The sequence below is a fragment of the Dermochelys coriacea genome, chromosome 4, assembly GCF_009764565.3.
Source record: "Dermochelys coriacea isolate rDerCor1 chromosome 4, rDerCor1.pri.v4, whole genome shotgun sequence".
NCBI lineage: Eukaryota > Metazoa > Chordata > Testudines > Dermochelyidae > Dermochelys > Dermochelys coriacea.
In genome coordinates this window covers 20,437,810-20,459,144 of record NC_050071.1, presented here as the reverse complement: position 1 = coordinate 20,459,144, position 21,335 = coordinate 20,437,810, and the positions used below count along the sequence as shown (strand labels likewise).

At 42.6% G+C, this 21,335-nt stretch overlaps 1 protein-coding gene across 1 annotated transcript; it reads left to right on the top strand.

Moving 5' to 3' along the window:
• The first annotated feature begins 286 nt into the window (after positions 1-286).
• LOC119854394 (uncharacterized protein ycf39-like) lies at positions 287-16,196 on the top strand. Its single transcript, XM_038398682.2, has 5 exons — positions 287-726; positions 3,029-3,170; positions 4,227-4,428; positions 5,587-5,754; positions 14,092-16,196. The coding sequence occupies exons 2-5, from the start codon at positions 3,036-3,038 to the stop codon at positions 14,247-14,249; spliced, it is 663 nt and encodes a 220-aa protein (XP_038254610.1). The 5' UTR covers positions 287-726; positions 3,029-3,035; the 3' UTR covers positions 14,250-16,196.
• Positions 16,197-21,335: the final 5,139 nt, after the last annotated feature.

Here is a 21,335-nt window from a genome sequence, read left to right as displayed (position 1 = left end):
CCCCTCCCACTGCGGTGTTTATACACCCCATCCCAGGTCCCCACTTGACTGAGGCTTCTAGGCACTACCCCAAACAGTAATCAATGTGCTCAGGCAGCAGTAGACTCCACTGTTCTACAAATTTGTTCTGCAAAATCAGGATCTCTTGAAAAATGGAGACCCCCACATCAGAGAAGTCCCAGAAGTAGTGTCTAGATGCAATCAGTATCAGTGGCAACTTGTATTGCTGACAGCCTAGGTAATGTGATTAATGGGTTTCTTTCCCCCTTGCATAACTTGTATGTAGCAAGACACTGGAGGCGTGGCAACATCCCAGCGCTGCAGGCTCCCTGCCTGTGACTTTCTGCTGCGTTAGCAGGATTGTTCATGTTGTAATAGATAAAAGGGAATGGGGCTGGACTGTGGGAAATTAGTGATAAGCCTCAAAATGCATAAAAAACAAACCAAAAGTAATTAAGACATTATTTTTAGGCAAGTAAAACAATCACAGAGGCAGAACCTGTAGGAGGTAGGAAGAGGAGGGGTCAATGCATACATGCTCAGAGGATTTTATTTGAAGAACTTAGTGTGAACATGACAGAAAAGGAAACCTGAGTCCAGTTCCGGCTTCCCATACACAAATGCAGTAAGACTCTCTGGAGAGTTTGGTGCAGAGCTACTTCTAGCTACTGCTCTAACCAAGGGGTATAGCCATCTCCCATCACTTGTCTCCAACAAGTGATTTTGGTAAGTATTTGTTTTAGTTTGTATTAAAGAATTGGCTGCGAAAAGTCATTTCTATGCTCTCATCTGTCTCCTTGTTGCTGAAAAGTGGTGCTGGGTGGGGCAAGGAGAACTTGGCCTGTTTAAATTCCTACTGAATAGTCTTAGGGAATATCCTGGACTGATTATATGATACAGAAAATAAGCAGCCACTTTCGGCTACACTTCTTTCTCTCTTTCTCACTGATCCCTTGCCCCACTGCTGCTGCTACTTGATGTGACACCGAAGGAGTGTATAGAACAAACGGGTCTTGGCAGGGGATGGGCTAGGTGATCTAATAGTCTTTTCTCATTGCAATATCTCTGAATGTAATGTATGTGGTGACAGGGGGAAGAGGGAGTTTCTGGTGGGAACACGAAGCAGATGGGGAATAGCTGTTCCAAACAATTCCCAGAAGGGAACAGGGCACCACAGTGGTGAACTCCAGAAAGAGCCCTGCAAAGAAATAAGATAAATAGCATATGCAGGTACACTCACAAGCACAGAATTTAGTCTCAATCTGAAAATGTAGCAATGGCAGCTGGCAGAAATCCCTGGCTCCAGAGGATGATTCTGCATTCTGGAACGATACAAGTGGCTGTCTGGTCCTTGATCACTCAGCAGGCCTGATATCCAGGAAACAGCACAGGACAGAGAGGCACTGGGCAAATGAGGTGTGGTTCCTCGCATCGCAGAAGAAGTAGCTATAATGTCCTGCTCCACCTCTTCCTTAGAAAAGAGACTCACCCTCCTGCTGAGTAGGTACAAAAGGAAGGGAATTTAAATCACCAAAAACACAAATCTGAGCCAATTGAGTTGCTGAAAACTATGTACCTCAATGTTACAATTTGTCAGGCTCGTTTATAAGGCACTGTACTACAAGTCAGGAGGCCTGGGTTCTATTCCCAGTTTGTTCTGTGGGTTTGGGCGGATCACACCATCTTTTAATGCCTCATCTTTCCAATCTGTAAAATGAACCACCCTTATAAAATACATTGAGACCTATAATGCAAAGTATATAGGAGCCAAGTATTCCTTATTCATTCTTATGTTGATCTCACATCCAGGATCAGGGACCCATTGTGCTAGGCATTATATGGACATACAGGAAGACAGTCCTAGACTGAAGAGCTTAAAATTTAATAAAAGACAAGACCTGAGAGTGGGTGTAACAAACCAAAGCAGGAAATGGGGGTGGGAGAACTCAGATAACTGGGATAGGAACATATGGTTGTGAAGAGTAGTTATGTGCACCTCTGGATGGCCTTGAGTCTTTTTTAATTATAAGGTAAATGTAAGTAAATAAATTACTGTAGCAGCAATCTGCCCAATATGCCCCGAAGTATGAGGCAACTAACAATGGCAATGAGGAGCAAAGTCTGGGAGGAGCTAGAAAGAATGATGAGCAGCAGTTATTCTAGGACAGATTCCCACCTGCCCCTTGATTCTGCTGGAAGCGTACACTGTGCGTAAATATTTCTACGCACTTTACCCATCATAATTTCCACTACATCTTGTTTTGTTTTGAGTCAACTATCTGAATAGCCATGTTAACTAGAAATTCTTCTGATGCCTAGAGAGGGGAGTGGGCTTCAGAGCCTTACCTCCAGCCCTATCTGCAACTTCAAAGGGCTGTCTATTCAGCTATTTATTTAGAGAGCTAGCACAAGCCACGCTGGACCAAGTCTGTCAACCTAGGTTCTCACTTGCTCTGAAATGCCAATGTCTGCTATGTAGACATACCCTTAGGGGTTGATTGTCCCTCGCCTTTGAACAGGTGATGGTGAGGGAATCAGATGAGAGAGAGTCACACCAAGCAACTTTTCTGCATCCTGTACAAGAGCCAGGGACAACTGCAGTCCATACCTTTGGTGGACTACAGTGACTGATTCCTTTATGTCCTGCCGCAGCATCCTTAATAGCCTACAGAACTTGCCAGCAGTGAAGATGGGAGCAGGCTGAAAAGTGCTAAAACATAGTACAGGCTGTTCATTCCCATCACTTGCACCGGGGAGTGGGTGAAGAGCTGTACTTCCCAAGGAGCAGTCTCTCCTCGAGCTTTCCCTGCAGTCATGTGACTCCATACCACAACATTGTAACATGCATATTCTGGTCCCTAGAGAGCTCCTGTGCCGAAATCAAAGTTAAGCAAGATACTTGAGTTGGACCTTAAAAGTTACTGTCTTCCTAAATATCTAGACACCCTTTTTTTTTTTTCTTTTAAATGTAAATACCAGGCAGCTATTCACAACCAAAACCATTCTCAACCTTGCCTTTTCTTTGCAGATAAGTTATGAAGCTGTCGGTTCTTGGTGCAACAGGTCAATCTGGTCAGTTTCTGATCTCACAAGCGCTACAGCAAGGCCATGAAGTGACGGCACTTGTGCGGAATGTCACCAAACTGACTATTCAACATAAAAATCTGAAGGTATTTCATTATTTAAATACTAAGCAGATAATATTTGTCTATATGAGGTCATTTGCTGAAGTGACTAGTGATTTTGGGTACCTCAACTTGACACTTTAAAAACTGAGGTCATTTTAATGTGTCTCAAGTCAGGCAACCAATAATGCAAGCAATGAGGACCACTAATTTTTTTTTTTTTTTTAATCTTGGCCTAAATATATTATAAATTTATCTACTGTACTTATACTGACTATGGATCTGATCCAAAGCCTGTTGAATTCAATTGGAGTCTCTCCATTGGATTCTGTAGGCTTTGGATCAGCTTCGAGGTAGCTATTGTAACTCAGGTTGGACAAATGATTCTACAAAAACATGTCAGCCTGCCCAATGACATCTAAATTATTTGTGTGGCATGTGATCTCCGATAACTAGATACAGCACCTGCAGATTCCTGCCCTATTAGAAATTTCCACCTTACTTTCTGAGCCAATATCTCTACAATCCCAGGAGATTTTATGTTATACCACATTTCCTGCTGTTTTCTTCTTTAATTTTAACTATGAGCACTCCAGTGGCAGTCTGGGTCTGGGAATTGAAAGGGTGGAATTGCCAAAGGCTCTGTTCCTGCAGAGTGCTGATTTCAGTGGGATCTGAGAGCAGTCAGCAGTTCTCAAGAGATGCTTGCAGGAATGGGATCTAACTGCCTCTGAGAACAGCTTCACCAGACACCTTGACTGGACTTCTTGTGACCTTGGAGAAGAGAGCATTGACTTTGGTCCAGGCAAACAAAGAAGTGAACACGCCCTTGAAGACTGGGTCCTCTCTAGAGCATGATCCTCTAGGCCAGTATCATTAGTCTGTTGAGCTGGGAGGCATTGAACTCCAGTGTCGTCCAGTGTATTAGGCAGTGGGCCTGGAGTTAGGCTCTCTCAATTCTATTCTCAGCTCTGCCACTGAGGTTCTGAGTAAACCTGGGCAAGTCACTTCATCACGTTGTGCCTCAGGAGAAGGAAATGTTGATGGGTATGACGGGGAAAGAAGTATTGACAAGATGATGATATTATTACATCTTTTTAGGTGGTGGAAGCAAACATCTTTTCAGCAGAACTGTTGTCGGGACATTTTCAAGGTCAAGATGCTGTCATTTCCTGCTTGGGCTTCCCCTTCAAGATCTTCTCAGCAATTTCAGGATACACAGATTCAATGGAAGCTATAGTGGCTGCCATGCGGCTAGCCAAAGTGAACCGTGTAATAACCATGACATCATGGTACACTTCCCGTGAGTACGGTAACCAGCGGATTGTTCAAGTGCATCTTTCTAGACATTGGCTCCAGAGAGAATGAGTAAGGAGGAGGGGTTAAGGGGATTTTAGCATCTGAGATTCCTGAGAACTTTGAACTAAAAATTAAGCGTCTCACTACTGAAGAAAAGAGCAAGCAGTTCTGTTGTTGTTGTTGACCAGGGATAAAATTTTCAGAAGCTGTAATTGACCTAACCTTCTACATTGTCTTACAAGTCAATAGGACTTAGGCTCTTAAGTCACTTTATTATTTGTATTACTGTACTGCTTAGGAGCCCTAGTCACAGACCAGGAGCACATTGTGTTAAGTATTGTACACACACAGAACAAAAAGACACCACCTTTCTCAAGGGGCTTACAATCTAAGTAAGGTGCCTTTGAAAATTTTTCCCCATATCCCTTCTTGTTGGATTTCTAAGCAGAACCCACTAAAATTCCCCAAAGTCCTGCATACAGCCTGGGATAGCTTCTTCAGAGGCTGTCTTGGCTTCATTTTTCCAAAAACCTCTCATCCTATCCAGAATATTACAAGAATCACAATAAATTACACTGCATTTCATGTGACTGGACGATATATCCTGTCTGGTGCATTTACAAATAGAGCTGAAAATTTGGTGAACCACTTTTACAGTATTACAGACCAGCCTCATTTGATAGATGCTGATACAGTAGGTGTTATAGTGCCTAGGCCCAAGGTGTTTGCCATGCTAATCTAGAATTCCTTCATTTTATTGGCTAGTTAAATAGCTAAACACTGGAAAACACCCTTCTTTTGACTTTCATTAAAAAAGTGTTTTTTAAATCTGTAGGACAACAGACTGAGGTCTGCTGGAAATTCTCTCTAAGCTTCCTGGTTCCTTCCTGCAGTCTTTCTCTACAGACTTCCCTAACCTTATTAATGCGTACCTCTGCCCTTACTATAATGAATCCAACTCCCAAAGATGATAAAAGGGCCCTCTCAACTTTCCTATGCTTCACAAGGAACTCCTCTGGGTCTACCTTCCCTGTCTGGATCCGTTCTGTCCCAATACCTAGACTGATGCCATATCACTTGAAGATGCATGAGTGCTGTGATAGCCAATATAGCCAAACTCATGTTCAGGAATTCTGTGAAAAGAATGTCTCTTTCCTTACAGCTGAGTCTGGACAGAATGCTCCACTCATGGTGCGTTTTCTCCTCCTGCCACTCATCAGAAGTGTGCTTACCAACATGAAACAGATGGAAAACTACTTAGAGAAGGAGTGCAGTGACCTCAGCTGGATTGTAGTGAGGCCACCAGGACTTCAAAATATTCCAGCCACAGGTAAAGGAACTATGGTAGCAGCATCAACTACGGGAAAGCTTTGACTGTATAACCAGTGAGTAATATTGATGGCCTTATGGGTGATGAAGATATCCACTCATTGCCTACTGTCCTTATTTTGAATAGATGTTAAGTACCTCCTGCAGCAGGTGCTGATTGGCCTTAATTTTGACTGTTTTTATTTGTATTATGGTAGCATGTCAGAGCCACAGTCATGGCCAAGACCCTATTGTGCAAGGTGCTGTTCAAATGCAGAACAAAAAGATACTCCCTGCCCCAAAGAGCTTACCTTTGGAGTTGAAGCCACTTAGTATTTTGCAAGTTCTGTTAGTTAGGCTTGAGGAGCATTGGTAGAGCTATCTGGAAAAGAGTGCAGAGTGACATCTAGCTAGTACCTTTAATTACTTTTGGGTGGCCTGAAATATTTTAAACTGAAAGATGGAAAAGAAAGTATTAAATGGATTTGAGAATACATGTTTCCAATGTTAGGGTATCAATTATATGTTACCTACTTCATTTAGCCAATGTTTCCAGGGACTAATATATCAAAGCTTTACTAACCAAGGACCTGATCCAGTGCCCATTGAAGTCAGTGAAAAAACTTTGAGGGGCATTGGACCAGGGTCAAGGATAATAAGTGGAAAAACACTGAATTGAAGGAACACTATCAAAGAATAGACAGGCCCCAAATTTATCTTACTTGTTGCTTACTTCATGCCATGCATGCAGGAAAATCAAGCCCTGTTGTGTTCAGTTTTCCATTCTAGTGTGAAGGTAGAGCTCTTGTTAATTTCATTTTGCCATGACTGCGGCAGATAAAGCACTAGACTAGAGCTGTGTGAAACCCAGGATGTTCAGCAGAGTTCAGACAAATGTCTTTTAGACTTCATTTCATGTAAGGTAATAGTACCCTCTCAGTGTCTGAATTTTGCGAACCCAACATTCCAAAGCAAAGCTCATCTCTAATCAACAATTTGGGGCTGATTTGACTCAGGCCTTGGCTACTCTTGCAAGTTAGAGTGCATTAAATCAGCCCCAGATGCCCTAATTCCTGAGGTGTCCACACTGGCAAGGCACTTAGAGCGCCTGGACTCTGCAGCTGGAGAGCTCCTGGTAATTCACCTCGAGGAAAAGTATAGAGCTTGCTGTGCCCCATCTGAAAACACCGGGGTTTCAGTGTGGATGACGTGTTGCATTACTGCATTGTGATTGGCCTCTGGAAACGTTCCATAATCCCTTGAAGTTGAGTGGCCACTCTGATCATTGTTTTGAATTCAGCGGCAGGCCTGCAGATATCCCCTTTCAAAGCTCCGTTTCCTGACAGCCGGCTGCTTATCTGCTACAGGACAAAGCAACCATTACTGAATGCTCCTGCTTCTGAGTTGCGCGCGCGTGCGTGTGTATGTGAGAGAGTGTGTTGAGGGTGAAGGCTGATGTCAGGGTTTCCCCCTGCTGCTGTGTGAACTTACAAGACAGCATGCTGACACACTCCCTCCCCCCACATACACACTCCACCCCCGCATTTGAAAAGCGCGCTGCAGCCACTTGCACACTGGGATAGCTACCAATGCACTGCTCTCTGTGGTGTTGCAAGAGCTGTTAATGTGGCCATGCCACTGTGCTTGCAGCTGACTGTGTGAACACATGGCAGCGCTTTCCCTGCTGCGGTCTCCAAGGGCTGGTTTAACTCCCAGTGCTCTACATCTGCAAGTGTAGCCATGCCCTCATACAATCACTTTTCCCAGGGCTTTCCTCTATGCCCAGGTTTGTCCATACTCAAACCAGGGACATAGGAAGATTGACAAACCTCAGTGAATGTTTTAGTCATTCTCACCTGAGTTTGCAAAAAGAAAAGGAGTACATGTGGCACCTTAGAGACTAACAAATTTATTTGAGCATAAGCTTTCGTGAGCTACAGCGATGAAGTGAGCTGTAGCTCATGAAAGCTTATGCTCAAATAAATTTGTTAGTCTCTAAGGTGCCACATGTACTCCTTTTCTTTTTGCGAATACAGACTAACATGGCTGCTACTCTGAAATCTGTCACCTGAGTTTGTAACTAACAGTTTTGCCTTGATTCATTTTTGTTAAGAATTGTGTTTGCACTGCTGTGTAAATCACATTTTGTAATTGTACTCACACATAAAAATCACACTCATCCCAGTCAGAATCATACAAATGATAATGTTGTGTGTGTGTATAGTCACACTAAAAGAAAAGGAGTACTTGTGGCACCTTAGAGACTAACAAATTTATTAGAGCATAAGCTTTCGTGAGCTACAGCTCACTTCATCGGATGCATTTGGTGGAAAAAACAGAGGAGAGATTTATATACACACACACAGAGAACATGAAACAATGGGTTTATCATACACACTGTAAGGAGAGTGATCACTTAAGATAAGCCATCACCAACAGCAGGGGGGGGAAGGAGGAAAACGTTTCATGGTGACAAGCAGGTAGGCTAATTCCAGCAGTTAACAAGAATATCAGAGGAACAGTGGGGGGTGGGGTGGGAGGGAGAAATACCATGGGGAAATAGTTTTACTTTGTGTAATGACTCATCCATTCCCAGTCTCTATTCAAGCCTAAGTTAATTGTATCCAGTTTGCAAATTAATTCCAATTCAGCAGTCTCTCGTTGGAGTCTGTTTTTGAAGCTTTTTTGTTGAAGTATAGCCACTCTTAGGTCTGTGATCGAGTGACCAGAGAGATTGAAGTGTTCTCCAACTGGTTTTTGAATGTTATAATTCTTGACGTCTGATTTGTGTCCATTCATTCTTTTACGTAGAGACTGTCCAGTTTGGCCAATGTACATGGCAGAGGGGCATTGCTGGCACATGATGGCATATATCACATTGGTAGATGCGCAGGTGAACGAGCCTCTGATAGTGTGGCTGATGTGATTAGGCCCTATGATGGTATCCCCTGAATAGATATGTGGACAGAGTTGGCAACGGGCTTTGTTGCAAGGATAGGTTCCTGGGTTAGTGGTTCTGTTGTGTGGTGTGTGGTTGCTGGTGAGTATTTGCTTCAGATTGGGGGGCTGTCTGTAAGCAAGGACTGGTCTGTCTCCCAAGATCTGAGAGAGCGATGGCTCGTCCTTCAGGATAGGTTGTAGATCCTTGATGATGCGTTGGAGGGGTTTTAGTTGGGGGCTGAAGGTGATGGCTAGTGGCGTTCTGTTGTTTTCTTTGTTGGGCCTGTCCTGTAGTAGGTGACTTCTGGGTACTCTTCTGGCTCTGTCAATCTGTTTCTTCACTTCAGCAGGTGGGTATTGTAGTTGTAGGAATGCATGATAGAGATCTTGTAGGTGTTTGTCTCTGTCTGAGGGGTTGGAGCAAATGCGGTTATATCGTAGCGCTTGGCTGTAGACAATGGATCGAGTGGTATGATCTGGATGAAAGCTAGAGGCATGTAGGTAGGAATAGCGGTCAGTAGGTTTCCGATATAGGGTGGTGTTTATGTGACCATCGCTTATTAGCACCGTAGTGTCCAGGAAGTGGATCTCTTGTGTGGACTGGTCCAGGCTGAGGTTGATGGTGGGATGGAAATTGTTGAAATCATGGTGGAATTCCTCAAGAGCTTCTTTTCCATGGGTCCAGATGATGAAGATGTCATCAATGTAGCGCAAGTAGAGTAGGGGCATTAGGGAACGAGAGCTGAGGAAGCGTTGTTCTAAGTCAGCCATAAAAATGTTGGCATACTGTGGGGCCATGCGGGTACCCATCGCAGTGCCGCTGATTTGAAGGTATACATTGTCACCAAATGTGAAATAGTTATGGGTCAGGACAAAGTCACAAAGTTCTGCCACCAGGTTAGCTGTGACAGTATCGGGGATACTGTTCCTGACGGCTTGTAGTCCATCTTTGTGTGGAATGTTGGTGTAGAGGGCTTCTACATCCATAGTGGCTAGGATGGTGTTTTTAGGAAGATCACCAATGGACTGTAGTTTCCTCAGGAAATCGGTGGCGTCTCGAAGATAGCTGGGAGTGCTGGTAACGAAGGGCCTGAGGAGGGAGTCTACATAGCCAGACAATCCTGCTGTCAGGGTGCCAATGCCTGAGATGATGGGGCGTCCAGGATTTCCAGGTTTATGGATCATGGATATTCTTGTTAACTGCTGGAATTAGCCTACCTGCTTGTCACCATGAAACGTTTTCCTCCTTCCCCCCCCTGCTGTTGGTGATGGCTTATCTTAAGTGATCACTCTCCTTACAGTGTGTATGATAAACCCATTGTTTCATGTTCTCTGTGTGTGTGTATATAAATCTCTCCTCTGTTTTTTCCACCAAATGCATCCGATGAAGTGAGCTGTAGCTCACGAAAGCTTATGCTCTAATAAATTTGTTAGTCTCTAAGGTGCCACAAGTACTCCTTTTCTTTTTGCGAATACAGACTAACACGGCTGCTACTCTGAAACCTATAGTCACACTAGTGTCCATATATGTCACAATATGTCACACTGAGGTATCTGAACACACAGTCGATCACTTACATGTCTAACTGCTCTGGTGTGTACTGTAGGCTTACGATTGAATTTTTGCACATATAACTAGGCTTTTTTTTTTAAAAAAAAAAGGTCCTAAACGTCTTTCAGTATAGCAGTAAAGCCCCTCAGGGCCCTACATTCTTCAGATTCTGTGAAGGATACAGACCCCAGATTAGCAAACCTTTGTGTTTTTAATTGAAAACCCTATTTATCATATTAATAAAATAAAACACCTGTAAACCCCAACCTTCAACACTTACACATTTTACACCCATGAGAAATCCTATTGCAGTCACTAGGATTAATCCCATGAGTAAAACTTCCACATGTACTGAAGTGTTTGCAGGATCAAGGGCTTAGATCCCAATCCTGTGAGTTACTGAGCTACTCCTAGGAGGTGCTGAGCACCCCAGACTCTTAAAGTCAGCAGGACCCAAGAGTGCTCAGCACCTTGTGGGAGTAGTTACCACATTACAGGATCAGGCCTCCAGTTATTAACAGAACACATGTGGTTAATTTTATAAGACTAGCAGCAGGAGTTAATGCTTAGGAAAAAAACCAGGATATTCGAGGACTGATAGTATATCAACAAGCAAAGCTGTTTTGCTGGGGATAATCCCAGTGGTTTACAAAGATTAAACTGCTCCATGATCAAATAAAGTGTACCCTCCAGAAATTCATGGAATTAATTGTTTTCCTGTGATCATTGTAAATGAGTTAGAAAAATAATGTCAGCCTTATCGGTGAGGCTTCATAGTAGCTTAATAAACTAACAAAAAGACCTTTGTTGCAAATGGGGGGCGGGAGGAAATGCTGGGGTAATAGATCTCACTGAGTTCTTGCAGTATAGTAAAATCCACAGCAAACTGTTATTAAGGATGAGTTATTTTAATTAAGTCCTTCTCACTGAGCCCCAGAGCTAGAGCTTGTCAAAACCTTGTTGATAAAAGTCACTATACACGGTAGTTCGATACAGGCCTTTTTGAGCACAATGGGAAACAAGAGGGGGATAGAGCAAAGTATCTCACTATGTGGACTTTATTGCTGGGGTGCACACTCATTTTAAGTAAAGATTGTTATCAAAACGATGGAGTTTACTCTACTTAAATGTAAAATCTAATTTCACTTGAACCTGTCACAGAGCTGGGATCTTGGGCTAATCAGCACTAAAGGCAAAAGCTCTTGACCCTCTAGCTCAGGTGTGGGCAAACTACAGCCTGGGAGCTGCATTTGGCCCTTCAGACATTTTAATTTGGCCCTTGAGCTCCTGCCGGGGAGCAGGGTTTGGGGCTTGCCCCGCTCTGGCGCTCTAGCCGGGGGCTTGCCCCAGTGCCCCATGCGTGCTGTGCCTCTGTGCAGCTCCTGGAAGCAGGAGCATGTCCCCACTCCAGCTCCTATGTGTAGGGGCAGCCAGGTGGCTCTACACACTGCCCCCGCCCCAAGCGCTGTCCCTGCAGCTCCCATTGGCCAAGAACCTTGGCCAATGGGAACTGCAGGGGCAGTGCCTGCGGACAGAGCAGCGTGCTGAGCCACCTGGCTGCTGCTCCGCGTAGGAGCTGGAGGAGGGACATGCTGCTGCTTCCGGGAGCTTCGACTTGGATCTGAGCTCATTTCTCCCAGGACCTCGGCCTCAACTTAAATTCCCCATTTAAAAATGAACATGTTTATGTTTACCCATCAAGCCAAATGCTATCAGGAAACAAGTATTTTTGCTATTACATTTCCCTTGAGGTTTCCCAGCACCTTAATGTTCACAGCTAGCACCTGATTATTTCCTGTCAGACCACAGTATATTACAAGAAACTCCTGCAGTTTATCAAATTTATTTTTTTTTAAACCTACACTCTTTTCCAGGAAGAGATGTTGGTAGTTCAAGAAGAAACACCTTTTAAGAGGGTGATGTATTTTCAATATGCATTTAGCAATTTTCCTATGAGGATCCTCCATGGACTAAAAAAACAGATTTTCCATAAATCCGCACTTTGTGGAGAACGATGGGAGCTGTATTTTGAAAACTATGTTCACTAAGCACTTATGAAAATTTGGCCACTTCTTTTTGGTGCTGAAATGGTACTGAATTCTTCTGAAAATCTGACTCAGAATACAGAACAGCAGAAGCTCTTTGTTCTGTCATAGCTATGACTCTCTCTGTCTGGGACAGATGGTAAAACCAGATGGTAACTTTTTACACCATATCAGTTTATAAACCTGCTACAATTGATGCATCCAGAGAATGCCAACTGGCTTCAGTGTTGTGACTCTGGATTTACACGAACATAACTGTGAGCAGAATTTGGCTTCCATTTTTACAATAAAAATGAGAAGGAAAAATAAATGAGTTGGAGTCTTATCCAAAACTCCCTTGCGGAGTAGACGCTTGTCAAAAACAGTTTACCTGCTGTACGCTGTTTCTTAGCCGAAACCAGCTAATACAGTCACTCTGCAACGTTGAACAATGTTATTACTGGAAAATGTTGCCACTTCCACCTTCCTCGGTCCTCCATAAAACAGTAACAGGACCCATTTTAAACATTTGTCTAACTTCCAAGGAGATTTTAATAGGCCTTTCTGGCGGGAGGTTAGGTAATGATATGCTGCAGGCAAATAATATTATGTGTGGAATAGTCTGTGATCCTAGGGTAAGGTGAGACAGATTCTGCTTCAGGGTGGCTCATTACTTTATAAATAATATAGACTGGTTGTTATAGAATAGACCTCCAGCCTCATTTACAATACAAATAAATAAATGATATAGTGATATACAGACTACTAATAATCTGGCAAATACTAAGGTAATGTTATTTAGAAGTTGTTGTTTTTCAGACTTTATTTTAAGAAATTTAAACAAGTACAAGTGCAGTAAGGAAGTAAACTGAAAATGAGCAAAATTCCCTCTTAATGTACTACAAGGATAAAAAAATGCTGTGTACAAGCAAAAAAATAGCTTGATAGTAACACACTAGACAAAGTGATTACTTAGCAGACTTGGTGCGTTCATTATTGCTATTTAATAGATCTCTTCAGCTGTTGAAAGTTGGTAGTGCTCCTGTGACTTCAATCAGTGTTCACTGGCTGAGGATCTGTCCTCTTAGGTGGCTACCTGAAGGTTAAGCAGGAGTTGTAATAGGAAGAAAAGGAGAGAGAGAAGATAGAAAAGAAGACATAAATAGAGTGATGGAAGTCTTCGGGTGGAGGGAAGGAGGTGATGCAGCGAGACCTAGCCTATCACATATCTTGCAGAAGTCCTTGAAGTTATTTAGTTACCTAAAGCAGTGGTTCTCAACCTTTTTCTTTGAGGCCCCCTCAACATGCTATAAAAACTCCACTGTCCATCTGAGCCACAACCAACTATTTTTCTGCATATAAAAGGCAGGGCCAGCATAAAGGGGGGGCAGGCAGGGAAATTGCCCGGGTCCCACGCCACTGGGGGCCTTGTGAAGCTAAGTTGCTCAAGCTTTGGCTTCAGCCCTGGATAGCAGGGATTGGAACCCCAGGCTTCAGCCCCATCCGGTGGGGCTTTGGCTTTCTGCCCTGGGCCACAGCATCTCTAATGTCGGCCCTGCTTAGCGGACCCCCTGAAACCTGCTCGGGGGCCCCGGGCCTCTGGTTGAGAGCCACTGCCAAAAGCCAAAAGCAACTGGCAATACTTAAGAGTGGCCACTGTATTTCCTGATTTGTCAAAGATACAGAATAGTACCTTTCTATAGCTATTGCTTAAAATTAACTTGATATTTTGTACTTACATTGGGGTTGGGCAGGTGAGAATCAATTGAAATGTAATGTTTTGACTCTGCGATTCTGTTTTTTCCACCTACTGTTCATATCCGTTTATATTTTTCTCCTACAGACAAAGAAATCCTGACTCATGAAGGCTATTTTGTTCCTGATCCAAATGGTTACCCGGTAACCAACTCGGTGGCAAGAGGGGATGTAGCTCGCTTCATGCTGTCTCTCCTCAACAGTAACGAATGGATAAAAAAAGGAGTGGCAATGTGTACCAACTAGAGGTTGTATTTTTCTTTGGCAGGATAACATAAGTACTAAGCCCAAAACGGCGGCAAAGAACTTTCAAGCACTTATGATACAAGACAGACTTTTTGAAAAGAAAGTTTTATTAAGGCAAAATTTCAATAAAATATTAACATACTATATCATACATTATGTATTCAGGATCAAGTTAATATTCAAAGAACCTGGCTAAAGAAGTTGCAGTTTGTTTGAATCTTCGCTTGTCTTGTCACAAAAGAATAGTTTTCGCTCAGAGGTGATAAGCACCAATAATTGCCTTGGAAGTCAGTGAGAGCTTTGGGTGTTCCACATCTCCATTAAATTCAGCCCTAAATGTTCTCTATAGTTATCAAATGCCTCAGCTTTACTTTACCATATAAACTACTTACAAAAGACATTTACTGCTTCAGATACTCCATAACCACAAATGTTAGACGTGATTCTCTTCTCACAGTGGCCTGACAGCAGTGTAACTGCACTGGAGTTGCTCGTGATTTACATTAGTGTAAGTGAGAGGAGAATCCAGCCCATAGTCATTTTTTTGTACCTGGACTGTTAGCCTCCTAACTATGTTGTTTATTCTACTCTTCAGCTAAAAGACAGTATCCTAGAATTTAGGAAATCTAAATATATGAACTGTGAGCTACAAACTTCTTGTAGATTTAGGAGTTTAAGGTCATGTCATTAATTCACATCAGCACACAACCATTTGTCAGGTCTGGTTAAATTGCTGCTTGGCGATCTCCCTCAGCTCTTTTTAAGGGAAGCCATTCTAGCATATGTATAATCAAGGCAGCATTGTATCTTCAAATACGGGGCAACAGATTTGATAAGTTTATACTGAATCTTACAGGGTTTTTAAATTAGTTAATTGTACTTAATGACACTCTGTGCCTTGCTGTATTCTTTTTTTTAAAGTTGAAAGTCTTTTTATATTATTACTTAAAATGTTGCAAATTTTACTAGTTGTCATCCTCCTATCTTTGATAGTGTTAGAACCAGCACTGTCTTCAATGTCAAAATACCAGTGACTGGACTACGGATAAGAATTGCTATTCACAACTGAGTATACCCTGCCATCAAGGCAGATGTGCTTGATAATGCTATGTCCAAACAACCCAGCATGGACATGCTGCTGCCACCTCAGTGCAAGTTCCCTAAACCTTTCTGTCCAGATTCCCAACCACCTTCTTTTTGAGTGCAAGCTCCCTTTTCCACCCTTCCCTCTGCAAGTTTCCCCCATTCCCACCACCCAAACCTCCAGCCTTCATCCTCCTTCCACACCCAGTGCAGGTTGATAATTATCCTCATTACATCTAATCACACTGGCCCTTATTGCTGAGATCCTTTGTCAACGGTAGACTGATCCCCAACTCTCTGGTCTATACTGCTGGCAGCTGTTCACTTCCTCTTTAAAGACCTGATCTTCTGGGTGCTTTGGAGTTGATGGTACTCAGTTTTTCTTTTCTCAGGAGCTGCACAGTATCTCAAAGGATCAAATCCTTAACAGGGCATCAGAGAATTTACACCTTTTTATAATCACTTTGGGTAACTGCATCTTCTGTGACAGTGTAAGGACAGTCATGAACGTTGTGAAAACCAAAAGAACATGAGGTCTATCTTACAAAAAAAAATAGGAGGTCATTCAAAGGAAAGTGATAGGTTTACTTCAGTTTTTATCCAGATGTCTGGTTTTGAATTATTTCTGGTGACTACTTTCCGAGTAGTATTGTGAATATCAGTGTTTTTTCTTATTCTTATCTCAGTTAGCTATACATGTTCTCAAAGCACCCCAGCCAGCCTGGGCACAGTTAAAAACAACTTTGCAACACTCATCACTGATACAAATAGGTTTTTAAAGATGCACATTGCAAAGATAAATGATGATAAATCCTATTTTAAAGTATAATTATTATTTCTCTTACCAATAAAATACATCATTTATTTTTGATTTCTCATTTCATTTTGAAATAGTTCACCTTCACAGGACAGAAATGTGGAAAAAGAAATAATCCATAGCTGTCTGGAAAAATTTAGGAATCATAGCTTTAATCTTTTGTTACAGGCTTACCCTGGGAATTGGATCAAGGCCATACATACATAACATGCAGTATTACCAGTGCTCTAATAACTAGAATTAAGAACATAAAGGCATTACTTTATTATCTGAGATGACAGACTGCCCACTGCTTCCTGCCTGCTCCTTCTGGAACAGGGCAAGCAGCTGGCACCAACCACTGTCTCATTAGGGCATTGTGCGGAAAGGGTACTTAAATCGGAATCTATTAAACCCAGATGCAATTAGATGGGTTGCAACCTCTATTACAGAACCAAGCTGTTGCAATTCAATGATGATGATTCATGTGGGTTCTGCTCCATTATCCTGCACGGGATCAATGTCATGCTGACAAGCCTATAATTATCCAGGTCATCCCATTTATCCTTTTTAAAAATTGGCACATTAGCTTTCTTCCAGTTTTCTGGAACTTCCCCTGTGCTCCAAGATTTATTGAATATCAAACTTAACAGTCTGGATCTTAAGTCTGCAGCATGAAACTGGAATAGAACATACAAATATTGAGCCAGGGTTTTTTTTCTTGTTGGTAAATATGGGATTTTATTATTGTTTACTATTTTGTAATAAATAATTACCATTAGGATTCCAAAACCAGGAACTTGTATCAGGGTAGTTACCAAAGTAGATTTCTCTTTAGAAATGTCAGAACTTTTGCTCTGTTTGAGCTTGTCTGTAACTTCCTTCCCCTCCACATGCCATCTCAGTTAACAATTCAGATTTGCAAGTCAAGTCTGAATCAAGAGTTATCAAATCCTTGCCATGCCACTCCAGAGACAGAGTCTGACTACAGCTCTGAGGTCTGGACAGACTCTAAATCCAGACAAACAAACCCTGAAGAAGGAGGAACCTATGAGCAGCAGCCTCTTCAAAATTCTAAAAGCCAAACCTGTGAATATTAGTATGATCACAGTGGACAGAAGTCAGTGACATTTGGGATGGGATACGACAGGCCTAAAAAAATACTTTGCAAGCTCACCCAAAACTGCTAAGGCTGTATCTGCTTCCAAGTAGAGTGAGGAAGAAAAAGCTCTTCAAAACTTTGGGAGAAAGGAAACATCCTACAATATGTGCCAGCCTACCACTATGAGAAATGGCCAGTAAAGCCAGGACTTCTGCATTACTACTGTGAAATTGTCCTTTACACAGATACTTAACGTGTATATATGGACACTGCTGTCATGCCGATGAAGTTATTGAAATTGAACAATATTTATGCACAAGAATCAGGAGACTGGTCTGTTCCTAGTGGAAAGACAATCTTTGAACTAATATAGACTAATTACCACAATCTTCCTCACGTGGTGCTTGATAAAAAATTGGAACTGGAGTAAAGGATTAGTCTCTTTCAAGTAGAACTGACAGACCTTACCAACTCCTGTTTTTTCTCTGTCTGGCAAGACAAAGCAAACTACAGCCAGAGCAGCTGATGTCAGCAATGCTATGGGAGAGCCCACAGTTTGCAGCAGCAGCATGCAGCACATATGCTTTTGTATAGTCATCTTCAAACTGGGAGAGCAAAAATAATCTGTTTGCTATTGTTTAATGGCAGAGTAAAGTGCACATTTCTGCTTTTCCTGTAAAGCATAAATTTTCAAACTTTTTAATTCAGCAGATTATTTCATACAAAGAAAAACTTGAGGGGCAACCACTTTGCCTCCTGACATTTCATTTTTCTACTGCTTGGTTCTCAAAGTGTTTTATTATCTGGACCATCCCCCAGACCACAATAAGAACCACTGCTATAAAGTAGCATGATCATTTTCTGTCCTTTACGATTTCCAAATAATCTCTAAAAGAGAAAAAAAGAGGCAAGAACAGTCCTTCTACTGTGCTATCCTGCAACATAAAATATAAAGTCTGAATTAAATGAAGAAAAGCAAGGAAATCCAAAGGTAAGGCTGATTCTTTGTTACAAACTAATTTTTTTTTTAACACATTTAACTTTCAAAAACCTGGTGCCATATTTTTCTAGGATCATAGTAACCAGGGAGGGAAAAGACTTTTGCTGTATAATCAAGTCTATTCACCTGCAATAGTTAGATACAGTATGAAGACTGAGAAGGTTATCTGATATTAAATTTATCATGGACATAATCGTCATTGAGGATTAGTGCCTTTAATGCAGATGATGAAATGTGGTTTCAAAAGAACCAGTCTGAGTGTTTTAAAAACCTGGACTATAAAAATGTACCCAGGTATGGCTTAGGGTATGCACAGTACATTATTTTCCATTAAGGTTTGAATGATGTACTGAGGTATGGAATTCATATATATTGATATGCAAGTGTGCATATACTTGGAATGAGGCACATCTTAGCTGTGTTAATTTCAATGATTATGTATTCAAACAGAGATGTCATGTAGTTATTTGAGTGAGCTATAAATCAAATTTCTTGTATTGGGGCTGCTTATGTGGCCTTCCTCTCCTCTGCTTTAGTAATATCCTTCTGACTAACTGGCTTCCTGTTTTTTCCCCCTACATAAAATCAGAGCTCGGGGTTTTCACCATTAAGACCCTACCTAATTTTAGCCCCATCTACATTTCTAATTTCCTTTCCTCTCTCTCTTACCCCCTATGTTCATGTCAATCCTTTTTTCTTAAATTCCCTAAATCTGTTCCCTAAATCTTTCCTTGCCTATGCCTTTTTTGTGCTGCCCCATTTGTTTCTTGTCCAGCAAGCACTTTCTTTTTCCTCCTTCGAATCCTGTTTTAAAATCCATTTCTTCCCTCAATTCTTCTTGTATTGGCCTCACCAGCAATGACTCCATTCATACCTGCATCTGATGTACTGTCCTATGTCTATTTTGTCTATGACAATTATAAGCTGTTTTGGGGAGAGACCATGTCTTCTGTTTTTTGACAGAAGACATGACTTACATATATGTACAATTTACATAAATATAAATTAAACAACAACAGTAAGAAACATTCCTGTAAACTTTAATGGAAGTTGAATCAGGCCTTAGCAACAATGAAGCCAAAATTTATACCTTCCTTCATCCTTTTCACATGCAAATATTTTGCACTGCATGTGGCTGCAGTTGTAAAGCTGCCTTGATGGCAAAGCACAGTATTTTGTCACAAATTGTATTTTTAATTTAGAGTAATATTTTCCTCAAGTTTTTGTGGGATTCATAGATCTAGATTCCTTGAAGATGGCTAAAGAATGAGGCAGGTGAACAGACTTTTGACAGATTGTTCCAGACACAGACATCTTGGAGCAATGAATAATACCCTATTCCCAGCCCCAACTTTGTTCCCAGAGCAAAGACAGAACAGTCATTCACAACTGCTTGGAGGGACAAAGAGGGAGAAGCAGTTTAAGTACCCCAGGCCTGTATTATTAACATTACATGCATTATGAAATAATTTGAACAATATTAATAATGAGGTTTGCCATGTAGATTATGATAGCATCAAATGAATATCTAATTATGAACTACACCTGTAAGAAAGAGGTGTTCTAATCACACTTTGAACAGAGGATATGCACATTGGATATAGTTCACATTGCCTTTATTGTTAACTTATCCAACAATCAAACATATCAGCTTAAGCTTTCATCCCCATATTAGCTGTCCTTAAGATTTCTCCCTGCAGGGCTGCTTCTGTCCCATCCTCAAATTCCCTCTGCACCAAAGACAAATACTCAAACCCCTATTGTACTCCTAAAGTGGAGCTAATTGAATGTGCCTGATCCAACTTCATAGTAACCCATCAAAACTATTAGAATGACCCCACAGAAGAGTTCACAGTCCCCATAGTGCAGGGGTGGGCAAACTTTTTGGCCCCAGGGCCACATCAGGGTGCGAAACTATATGGAGGGCCAGGTAGGGAAGGCTGTGCCCCCCAAACAGCCTGGCTCCAGCCCCCTATCTGACCCCTCCCACTTCCCACCTCCCTCAAAACCCCCCACTCATCCAATCCCCCTTGCTCCTTGTCTCCTGACCGCCCCCTCCCGGGACCCCCATCCCTAACCACCCCTTAGGACCCCACCCCCATCCAACCCCCCTGCTCCCTGACTGCCCCGCCCCCTATCCACATCCCCGCCCCCTGGGACCCCACCCCCTATCCAATTCCCCCTGTTCCCCATCCCCTGCCCCCCCAAACTTCTGCCCTATCCAACTGCCCCCTGCTCCTTGTCCCCTGACTACCCCCTGCCTCATATCCAACCCCCCCCCCGGCCCCCTTACCATACCGCTCAGAGCAGCATGTCTGGAGCCGCGCCGCCCAGCCGGAGCCAGATGTGCTGCCCTGCATGAGCGCGCAGCTCCGTCACCCAGAGCGTGGCCTGTGTGGCGGCATCGCTGAGGGATAGGTGGAATAGCGGGGGAGGGGCCAGCCTCCCCAGCCAGGACCTCAGGCAGGACGGTTCCCCAGGCCGGATGTGGCCCACAGGCCATAGTTTGCCCACCTCTGCCACAGTGGGTCCTAAACATCCACCATCCTACTACAATATCACAATATGAAACCTGAGAAGTCTATTACCAGACATCATAAAGACTAAAGAACATCCAGGAGGAAGTTGTCACGTGCACTCTGGAAGGACACCACAAAGTTTTCTTAGAAAGCATTGTTGGTTCAGAGGCTTAAACTAAACAGCCATAACAGAAATTCAGTAGAATACGTTACAGTCTTCATCTGGTCTTTATGATTGCCACTGACCTTTGTTGGTTCCTACTGCAATTCCAGTAGGTGTTCAGATACCTGAGTGATGAGAAAGGTGTAAATGTCTAGAGAGAAATAAACACAGGAATCAGTATCCCTGTAGTGGGGTATACTGGCCCTTTAAGCCCAGAGGGGGCTAGGTGACCCTGTGCCAGAAATCTGGGCACAAATGAAAGCCTAGGACATGGCCAAAGCCAGAGCAAGAAGAGAGGAAGTAGCCCCAGGGAATTAGTGGTTGGTGGGTAAAACTCAGCCCACTGTCTTTGCATCCGATGAAGTGAGCTGTAGCTCACGAAAGCTTATGCTCTAATAAATTTGTTCGTCTCTAAGGTGCCAC